An 11013-nucleotide genomic window follows, 5' to 3' on the forward strand; every position below is an offset into this window, starting at 1 on the left:
CATCCTAAGATGTGCATTTAAGGTGTCATACCTTAGAGTAAAATCCTTACATGCCAACCCCCTTACCATGACTCACAAAGACTTCTAAAATCTTCCCCAGTCTACCACACCGGGCTCATCTCTGGTTATTCCCTGCTTGGTACCCTGTTTCAAGGCACACTGAATTTATTACCTTTTCCCAAACATGCTGGGATTTTGCATGATGAGCTTCTCGACCTAGAACACTCTACCCTATCGAGTTGGCCAGCTGAACCCACTTATCCTTCACCACTCATTTCTAAGGTCAACTCTTGTAGAAAGGCATCTCCAGCTCCACCCCAAAAGAAGATTGTCTCTCCTTCCTCTGTGGTCTTAGACTACTTTCTACATGTCCTGATTCTAGCACTTTTCATACATGCTTACCTGTATTTTACCTATGCGCTACTAAACTATAAGATTTCCAGGATTGGAATTCACCTTACTCAGTTTTAGTCTTAAAACTTCAAATAGCAACTGGCACTAAAGTAAAACCTTTAAAATTTTTAATTTTATAAGTTACCCTTAATTCTTTTAAGGATTTTTGCCCCAACCATTCCCTTGAGACTGCTTTTAGCAATAATATTTTTCTCTTAATAGTCCGTGTTTTTTCTCAACTTATTTTTTGAAATCATTCTTTTATAGTAATATAATGCTTTCTTTTAATTTAAAAGGTCAAGAGTAATAAGTTATAACAGAAAAAATCCGCTCCTATTTTACAACCCCCATTCCCATCCCACCCCACTTCTCAGAGACAACCATTTCTTTTTTTTTTTTTAGAGGCACCCATTTCTAAACAATGTAAATACACTGATATACTTTGAACTATGAATTTTAGATAATACATTGGCTTTCTTTTGTGCTAAATGAGGATTTTTGCTTCATTGCAGACTATTTCCCTTTCTTCATCTTCCCAATATAGTTTTATCACAATTTTAATTAAATTCCTATTCAGTGATTTTTTTAAAATGTAAGATTATGTTAATATTGTTTACTTTTGTGCCAAGTAGTGCACATGTTTACATGACCTTTCTTGTACAACTTTTTGTCTTTCTGAAGCTAATATTTGCTTCAATTTTTTTTCACTTGCTTATTTTTTTTCTTGAACAGCTGGTTAGGTCTTCTCATATCCTGTAACAGCCCTGCAAATGCCTCTTTCCATACGGCCAAATAATTTCTCAGTGCTGTGTTTTCTCTTAAGATATCCTTTTCAGAGATATTCCTCTGGGTGTCCTTGATGCTCTTGCTCTCATTTGGAATGTGGCTCTCTCAGCCTTATCTTCCTGGAGAGTTCCTTGGCTTCTCTCACTTGTCTTATTCTTTCTTGACTTATATTCTCATTTTTGTCAATACATACCCTAGTGGTTTCCTGAAAGGATAAGTTTTTGAACACTTTTATGTCTGAAAGTATCTTCATTCTCTAGCCTCACCCTTGTCTCAGTGTCATCGTTTTGCTGGCGAGAATGGCCACAGTAAATTCTTCCTCCTCCTTTTATTCCTACCATTTTGCAATCTGACTTTTCCACTTCTTCCATAAAAGGTGGGACTATTTCCCCCACTCCTTGAATGGGGATGGCTTTGTGACTTGCTTTGACAAATATAATATGTTGTAAGTGGCTTGTGTGACTTCTAAAATGAGGCACCAATTTACCGCTTCTGCTCTCACCCTCTTGGAATGTTGACCTGAGACTACCACGTGAAGAAGCCAGGTCTAGCCTCAGAAAAGTGGTAAGAAAACTACTACTGAAGACTGGGAATATGGTTAGCAGTGTTATGTAGCAGTAAAACAATTGGCAGAACATTTACCCAACTGCCTACAGTAATTTGGGAGATAAAAAATGTATCTAATGAACTAGGAGTCTTAGCTAAGGAGAGCTCTAGACATCATGTCAAAAGTGTCTGTTAGGTGCTTCTAACTGTATATTATAAGATATCCTGTTTGCAAGCAGAATTTAGAGGAAATAGAGAGGGCCTAAGACTTGCTGGGTTGTAAAATAAAATAATCTCTCACCCCCAGGGTACCCACCTAGTAACTGACTTTGGTAAAGATCAATTTTAAAATGTGGCTGTAAGACCCTTGGTTAAGATCTCAGAGAGATTTAAGGCAATGCCTAGTAGATACTCTCATTTAAGCAAGGGGGCTTCTAAGAATCCTCAGGGTGTTATTCCATAGCAGCCTGATAGACCCAAATGAGAAAGAATTATGGATATAGCATTTGGAACACAGAGTAAACCCTAATAAGATTCATAGAAAATCCACAAAGTGTTTAAGATAGCCGTGTTGATGAAATCACAGCAAATCTGGACTAAAAGGGCAATAAATTATTCAAAACAAAAAGAAAGCTCTGTGGAATTTCAACCTGCAGTGGGTAAGAAACAGGCTAAGAAAGCTATTCAGCTCTAAACATGGGGCTATTGTGTTTTGTTTGTTGGGTTTTTGTTTTGTTTGGGAAAGTAAGGATCTACCAGAAGGTGGAGCTAAGAACCTTGGAGTACAGCGAATTTGGGAACTATCTCAGGGAGCAGAACTGGGCCCTACTCCCTAGAGCAAGAGGAACTGGCAGCATGCCCCTGTCTGGAGTTCAGAATTGCCATGGGTCAGTGACAGCTGTGTGTGTTTCTTTTTGAATGAGAGTGGCTATTCTGTCCCTGTCTCACTGTTGTCGATTAAGTGTTTAAGGGACAGAAAACTTGTCCTTTTAGGTCACAGGTCTCTGGATCAGAGACGTGGTATCTGAGGAGCTACCCATGCCTCATCTGCATGCCTATTCAAATAGCAGTTTCCTCCTCACCTTTCCAGCCACTGCCCCGGCCCCGTTCCCAAAACCAATACCACACATTTTTGGGGTTTCATTATGATAGCACTTCACTCCTTGGTACCAATTTCTCTTTTATTTAGTCTTTATTTCATAACAAACCACCCCCCAAAACTAGTAGCTTAAAACAATAACTATTTTATTTGTTCTCAATTGCAATTTGGGCTGGGCTCAGCTGGGGTCACTCACGCAGTTGCACTCATCTGGAAACTTGACTGGGGCTGGTTGGACTAAAAGAGCCTCTGTCTGAATCTGATAATATGTGCTGGCCATCAGCTGGTTGGTCTAGGGGACTTCAGACGAGATGGTTCTTCTCTCCTCCATGTAGCTTCTCATCCAGTAAAGTAGACCTGGCTTCTTCCCACTGGCCGTGATAGCATAGCATTCTAAGAGTTCAAGAGAAAAAGCCACAGGGTCTCTTGAGCCTTCTACTTGGAGTTTATGCTGTGTCACTTATGAACACCAACATATAAGAAAGTGTTGTGGTCAACTTTGCAACAATCTGACACACATGATATATAATTCTAGATTGAAAATGATTTTCACTCAGAATTTTGAGGCATTGCTTCATTGTTGTCATTGAGAAAATGATCAATTTAGTATACGTAACCTTTTCTTTTCCTTCTCTCTGGGAGATTTGGAACCTTCTCACTACTTCCAATACACTGAAATTTCATAATGAGGCACCCCGGTATGAGTTCATTATATTGACATTCCCTTGGTATTTTCCACCTAGAAATGCTGTTTTTTGTTTTGTGAGAATGTTCTTGTTTCATGTTTTTGATCACTTTTTCTCCACAGTTTTCTCTGTTTGCTCTTTCTAGAACTCCTATTATTTGGATGTTGGACCACCAAATGGATCCTCTAATTTTCTCAACTTTTCCACCCTGTTAATCTCTGATTATTTTATTCCACATTTTGAGTGATTTCCTCAACTATATGTTCCTTCTCTTTCACTAAACTTTTAATTACAGCATTCATGTTTTTAATTTTCAGGAAATCTTTCTTGTTCTCTAATTTTCCTTTTTACAAGTATCTTATTCTTATCTCCAGGATTTCCCTGATACTATTCATTACATTTTCTTTAAAGTTTTAATGTCATTGCACTGTTCATATGTTCTTTGAGGTGTGTTTTTTTTCTCTCTTCTTACTTTCAGTCTTTTTCTTTTATAACAGAGATCGTGCTCAAATTCTTGTGATCCTCAGTTGCTCATTCATATTAAAAACTAGGTATAGAAAAGACACTTTGCCTGGTGGGCTTCACTATAGACAAAACTGGTAGGCAAATGGCTTTTTCCTTGAGTATCTTTGGGCCTCCTCTGGGGTAGTTAACTGTAACCAGAAAAGTTCTTACCAGTACTTCCCTTAGCCCAGAGCAAGAGGGGCCCCTGCCTTAGGCTCCATGCTTTAGAGGGCCTCACTCTGCCCACCCCTCCCTAAAGGGTAAGGAGCCCATAGTACCAAGAGTTCATGCCCACCTGGCTCTTCTTTCTCTAGATTGTTCTCAGAATCCCCTGCCCAAATGACCCTGAACATATTTCCAAGGCCTGTGTATGCTTTTTCCTTCAAGGCGCCCAAAGGCCTGAGAAGAGGTTAAGGAGTGTGGCTGTTTAGAGTGGAGCATAGGCAGAGTTTAGCTGCACGGGATCAGGTGTCCACACATCTGGGGTTCGTGGCTGAGAAGAAAAAGAGTATAGGCTATGGCTGGCAACCAGGGGCTGGGCCAGCTCTCCTCACATCCTCCTATTCCTGTGCAGAGTACCAAGGAGTCAGAATACTAAATTCCGGGGCGCCTGAGTGGCTTAGTTGGTTAGGCATCTATCTCTTGATTTTGGCTCAGGTCATGATCCCAGGGTCCTGGGATCGAGCCCCGCATTGGGCTCCCTGCTCAGCAGGAGTCTGCTTCTCCCTCTCCCACTCCCCTTGTTTGTGTTCCCTCTCTCTCTCTGTCAAAAAAAAATAAATAAATAAGAAGAAGAAGAATACCAAATTCACATCTGTCCTTCTCAGTTGTTATAAAGGTGTATTTGTTAGAGCTGGTAGAACATATTTTACTTAACATTCTGTTTGACTTATGAATTAAATATTTAGACATATGGCCTACGGACCCCCATTCGAACTTCGCCCAAGGCCCTATATATGTTGCAAATGGACCTGCATCTTTCTGCCTCCTCACCTCACTTTCTGGGGTGAGTTGAGGAAAGGGTGGTGTCATTTTTTCACTCTGCAGAGTGTCCCTTACTCTCCCCACTTCCCATTTCTGGACACACTGCTACTTTCTCTAAACCCTGAAGCCCCTCTGGCTCATTTTCTTCAAACGATTCCTGCTGCCTCCTTGGAACTAACAAGTTGCCATAAGCACAAGGGGCTACACCAAGGAAGAAATGGAGTATATTTTTCATCTGATACACCTGGGAGCCCAAGACTCGGGAAGCTGCAAAGGTGGGCCAGCCTGCTATTGAAACACTACAGTTATAAATTGGTACATTTTTACCAGAAAATGTTATGACTATACCCAGCAATATCTTCATAGCTATTGTCCTGGAATCCCACTGAGGTTCCTAGAGAATAATTTAGCAGAAGCAAAAAATAAATAAATAAGAAAATACATAAATGGCCATGTTTAAAAGCAGAGTATATTGCAGTCTTGCTTATAAAATTAAAAACTGGAAACATATCTTTCAATAGGGGTATATTTTAATTACTTATAATACATAAATGCAACTACACATCCATTTAACATTACAAAGACCATTTTGAAGTACGCCAAATATTCAGAGTAAAACACAGAATGCAAAAACTGTGCATTTACTTCAGCCCCTGGGAAGCAATTGTGTAGGGGTAGAAGGGTCCTGAGTGTCCAATTTCCAATCCTTCTCCATAAACTGACTTCATCCTTTCTGCTTAAAAAGTTTGAATTAGTTATCTAGTTAGCTTTAAAAAGCCACAACAAACAAACAAACAAAAACCAAAAACCTCTATTTTACCAGACTGTGGATAAACATGACATAGTATTTCCTTGTCCCTCGGTAGGAGATGACAGTAAAACTTTTTGATTATTATGCATGTGTCTTAGTCCATTCAGGCTGCTATAACAAAATATCCCAGACCAGGTGGCAGATAAACAACAGAAGTTTATTTCTTATAGTTCTGGAGGCTCGAAGTCAAAGATCAAGGTGCTGGCAGATTTGGTGTCTGGTGAGATCTTACTCCCTGGTTCATAATGGCCAAGTTCTCACTGTGTCCTCACCTGGCAGAAGGGGGGAGGAAGCTCTCTGACGTCTCTTTTATAAGGGCACTAGGTCTGTTCATGAGGGCCCTGCTCTCATGCCTCCAAAAGGCCTCCCTTCCTAATGCCATCACATTGTGGGGCAAGCATCAACACATGAATTTTGGGGGAGACAAAAACATTCAGTCTATAGCAATAAACTTCCGGCAACAGTGAGCTCGGACCCCCATGTGGGAAGGAAATCCCAGGTCCTGGTCCCAACCGGAGCAGGCAGTGTCCAGGGCGAGTCACTATCTCAGAGTGATGATGACACAATTAGGTTCCAGCCACAGGTGGGAGAGAAAAAAACCAGGACAGGTCTTCACGTGGCTGTTTATTTTAGAAAGTGAATAAGAGGTGGTTTATTCTGTAAACTGCAAAAAACAGGAACAATGTAGCCCTTGAGAGTTTGAGTGGTGCTCAGTTGCACAGGGAAAGGAGAGCTGCAAGCCAACCAGGCAAAGGAGGATTGCTAGCAAAAGTCACAAAGCCTAAGCCTCTCACTTGCACAGCTGCCTTCCAAAGCCTTTTCCTTTCACATGCAAGTTAACGTCCCTTTTTGTACCTAATTTTTATTTTACATTCTTTTCTTAAAGATGATTTTTAAGTTGTGCAAGCTTCACGCACACAAAACCTAGATCTGCTGTCGAGCCCAGTTTCTATAAATTAAAACTTGAGAGAGGGAGACAGCCAGACAGGCAGGCAGGTAGACAGAGACAAAGACGGAGACAGAGATCTACTTGACAAAACAGCCAACCTCTTCTCAGGCCTTGGGGTGCCTCTAAGGAAAAAGCACACACAGGCCTTGGAAATATGTTCAGGGTCATTTGGGCAGGGGATTCTGTGATCCCAGGTGCCTGGAGAACAATCTAGAGAAAGAAGAATTTAGTATTATTTTTTTTTTTTGACAGGGTTTAGAGAAAGTAGCAGTGTGTCCAGCAATGGGAAGTGGGGAGAGTCAAAGTATTCAAAAGCATACTTTTTTTGAAAAATCCTAAGAAAATAGGAGACTCCAAAAGAATGGTTGATACCATGCCAGTGGAAAATTCATGTGACCCAGATGCCTGGGGGGCTCAGCAATTAAGCCTCTGACTCTTGGTTTTGGCTCAGGTCATGATCTCAGGGTCATGGGATTGAGCCCCGTAGGGCTCCATGCTCAGCGCAAGGGTCTGCTTGAGATTCTTTCCCCCTTCCTCTGCTCCTCCCCCAAGCCTCCCCCTCTTGTGTGTGCTCCCTCTCCAAAATAAATTTTAAAATAAAATCTTTTTTAAAAAAATTAATATGGCCAAGAAATAATTCAGGAACAAACTTTTAAAGGATTCCAACATCAATAATGAAAAGTTTCTCGGAGCTTCCAGTAAGGAAGCCAGGCCGAGAGAAGCGCACTAATGTTTGCCCTCCTTTGGGACTTGCCCACCCAATCTGAACTAGTTTTCAGCTTTCTTTAAATAACAAAATCTGCAATTACGAATGTTGCCACTAGGTGGTAGACATGGCTTACTTGGCATAATTATTTTGAGGCATTGTGCTAAACACAAATGTTTTGTTTAATTCTCAGTTCTCTGAAGTAAGTTTTGTGCTGTTCCTCACGTTTCAGATGAGGCTTAGATCTGTTCAATAGCTTGCTCATATAGAATGAGGTTTGCTATGACTTTAATTTGGGGGTTTACAAGGTGAGATACATAGAAGTTAATTTTGTCAGCACAAAACTGGTGAATTGGAAAAAGACAGGCTACAAAGTGCCTGCCAGCTTTCTTTCTGCTTCCCATTGTGCCCTGAACTCCCCCTGCAGCGAGAAGAGCCTTGGCCTTTCTCGGAGATGTCAGGCGCTCAGACCTCTGCCTGCCTGCTGAAGGTTTTATCCACTGCCAGGCTCCCCAGCAGGCCCCTTGCTCAGAACACTCGAGGGCCCACTAGCATTCAGTTCTACCGGTGGGTCTCTGCGTGCACTGGGTCCCCGCAGCCTGTGTTCCCCTTGGCCACTCCTGCCTCCCCCCCTGGATAAAGGACAGCTGAGAAAGATGGCGCACCCTTGGTCCCAGCGGCTTCTTCTGGTCAGGGCAGGGTCACTCTAGAGAGCAAATGACACTCACTGGAGCCAACCTTGCAGAGCTTGACTTCTCTCGCTGCAGCTGGAAGTTTGGGGCATGCTCCAAAATGGTCTCTTCACCTCTTCCCTTGCCAAAGGCCCTGGAGGCCAGAGATATTTGTGAGTGGGTGTGGACATGGCTTTCTGTCACAGAGGAGATGGCCCTGTTCTGACCAGGTTTGCAGAGCATTCTCTTCCACCCTGCCCCCTCGCCAGGCCAGTCCCCCCACTCCCAGATGTGCTCCTGACTCTTGGACCTCCATCAAAGCACCATGCCTGCTGATCCTCTGATATGAACTGCCGAGCTCACTGAGTATAGAACTGTGGCTTTTCCTTTGCTCACGATCACCATCCAGAGCAAGGGGAGGTACACAGTGGCCACCACAGATCAGGAGTGGTACTTTTTTTTTTTTAATAATGTTTTTACTTGTATCAAATGCAAAGCAATTTGTTTAATATACAATATGGCTTTCTTAGCTTTACACCCCCAAGAACTAGAAAAGAGCCAAAAAGCCCAAAGTTAGCAGAAGGAAGGAAATAAAACTAGAACAGAAATAAATGAAAGAGAAATTAGAGAAACTGGGGCGCCTGAGTGGCTCAGTGGTTAAGCATTTGCCTTCAGCTCAGGTCATGATCCTGGGGTCCTAGGATCAAGCCCGAGCCCAGGGTAGTGTTCCCTGCTCAACAGGGAGTCTGCCTCTCCCTCTCCCTCTGCCCTTCACCCTCCGCTCATGCTCTCTCTAGTTCTCTCTCCCTCTCAAATAAAATCTTCAAAAACAAAAAGAAAATAGAGAAACACCAGAAAAAATCAACAAAACTAAGAGTTGGGTTTTTTAAAAGGATAAACAAAATTGACAAACCCTTCGCTAGACTAGGGGAAAAAAAAGAGAACTCATCTAAAATCAGAAGGAAAGAAGAGCCATTACAACTGATGGCACAGAAATAAAAGGGATCATAAAAGACTGCTATGAACAATCATACTCCAACAAAATGGATAGCCATGAAGAAGTGGATAAATTCCTAGAAACATAGACCTTAATGAGAGTAAATCATGAAGAAATACAAAGTCTGGACAGACCTATAACAAATATAGATATTTAATCAGTCATCAAAAAACTTCCCAACAGAGAAAAGCCCAGGACCAGATGGCTTCACTGGTAAATCCTACAAACATTTAAAAGAAGAATTAAAGCCAATCCTTGGCAAACTGCTCCCAAAAAATGAAGAGGGGGCACTTCCAAACTCATTTTATAGATGCCAGCACTACCCGTACCCAAGATAGACAAAGACACCACAAGAAAACTATAGGACAATATCCCTAATGAATATAGATGGAAAACACCTCAACAAAATACTGGCAAAATGAATCCATTAGCACATTAAAAGGATCATGCACCATGACCAAATGGGATTTATCCCTCGAGTGCAAGCATGGTTCAACATACAAAAATCTGTTAATGTGATATATTAACAGAATAAAGGCTAAAAATCATATGATTATCTAAATAGATGCGTTAAAAGCACTTAACAAAATGTAATACCTTTTTATGATAAAAACTCTCAACAAACTAGGAATAGAAGGAACATATTTCAACATGGTAAAGGCCACGTATGAAAAGCCCACAGCTAAAATCATGCTCAATGATGAAAAAACTGAAAAATTTTCCTCCAAGTTCAGGAGCAAAGCAAGAATGCCCACTCTTGCCACTTCTATTCAACACAGTCCTAGAAGGCCTAGCCAGACCAGTTAGGCAATAAATAGATATAAAAGACACCCAAATTGGAAAGGCAGAAGTAAAATAATCCCTGTTTAGGGATGACATGAAATTATGTACAGAAAACCCTAAAGATTCCATTAAGAATCTGTTAGAATAAGTGAATCTAGTAAAGTTGCAGGATACAAAGTCCACATACAAAAATCAGCTGCATTTCTATACACTAAAAATAAATTATCTGAAAAGGAAGTAAGGAAAACAATTCCACTTACAATAGCACCAAAAAAGAATAAAATGCTTGGCGGGGGAGGGGTGCCTGGGTGGCTTAGTCAGTTAAGCATCTGCCACCCAGGTCATGATCTCACCCTTGTAGAGTTCCCTGCTCAGCAGGGAGTCTGCTTCTCCCTCTCTCCCTCCCCTCTGCTCATGCACTCTCTCTCTCTCAAATAAATAAATAAAATCCTTGAAGAAGAAGAGGAAGAGGAAAAAGAAGAAGAGCAGCACCTAGAGATTCTTCCTAAAGACAAAATAACAGTGTGGGAAAATGGCAAAATAGAGGTTCAGCATTCCCACGGAACCTCATTAAATGTCTCACAGAATTACTTCCAGTTATGGAAAGAGCTAAGTCACTGGGATAAAAGGTACAGCATAGGGAATAGAGTCAATGACATTGTAATAGCATTGTGCTGTGACAGATGGGAGCTGCACGTGAGCACGGCATAACATACAGAGGTGTTGACTCACTATGTTTACGCCTGAAACTAACACTATGTGTGAGCTACACTTAAATTAAAAAAAAGAAAAGTAGTGATAGAAAAAGAAGAGAGGGAATTATAATAGGGAAAAAAAACAAAAACAAAAAAAAAAAAACCTCACCTGGGGCGCCTGGGTGGCTCAGTCTGTTAAGCAACTAACTTCAGCTCAGGTCATGATCTCGGGATCCTGAGGTGGAGCCCCCTGTCCAGCGGGGAGTCTGCTTCTCCCTCTGCCTCTCCCCTGGCTCATTCTCTCTCTCTTGCAAATAAATAAATAAAAATCTAGAAAGAAAGAAAGAAAGAAAGAGAGAGAGAGAGAGAGAGAGAGAGAAAGAGAGAAAGAGAGAGAGAGAGA

At 41.4% G+C, this 11013-nt stretch overlaps 1 protein-coding gene and 1 long non-coding RNA gene across 3 annotated transcripts in view; both read right to left on the minus strand.

Annotated features, from left to right (window-relative positions):
- Window positions 1-2867: 2867 nt before the first annotated feature.
- MOCOS (molybdenum cofactor sulfurase) overlaps window positions 2868-11013 on the minus strand; it is a 58253-nt gene continuing 50107 nt past the window's right edge. The window contains exon 14 of one of the 2 annotated variants that reach the window (XR_012380036.1): window positions 2868-3217. Coding sequence is in view for 1 of the 2 variants with exons in the window: in XM_025886587.2 (XP_025742372.1) it covers window positions 3164-3217 (54 nt within the window). In the remaining variant the exon portion in view is untranslated. The remainder of the gene's footprint in view (window positions 3218-11013) is intronic. The other variant, XM_025886587.2, reaches the window with a different exon arrangement.
- On the minus strand, window positions 5511-10950 carry LOC141373736 (uncharacterized). Its single transcript, XR_012380037.1, has 2 exons — window positions 10780-10950; window positions 5511-8289 (listed from the first exon to the last, which is right to left on the minus strand). It is a non-coding gene; the product is annotated as an uncharacterized lncRNA (long non-coding RNA).

Source organism: Callorhinus ursinus, unplaced genomic scaffold (assembly GCF_003265705.2).
Source record: "Callorhinus ursinus isolate GAN/ISIS: 27379988/994484 unplaced genomic scaffold, GSC_fseal_2.0 scaffold11, whole genome shotgun sequence".
NCBI classification, from domain to species: Eukaryota; Metazoa; Chordata; class Mammalia; order Carnivora; family Otariidae; genus Callorhinus; species Callorhinus ursinus.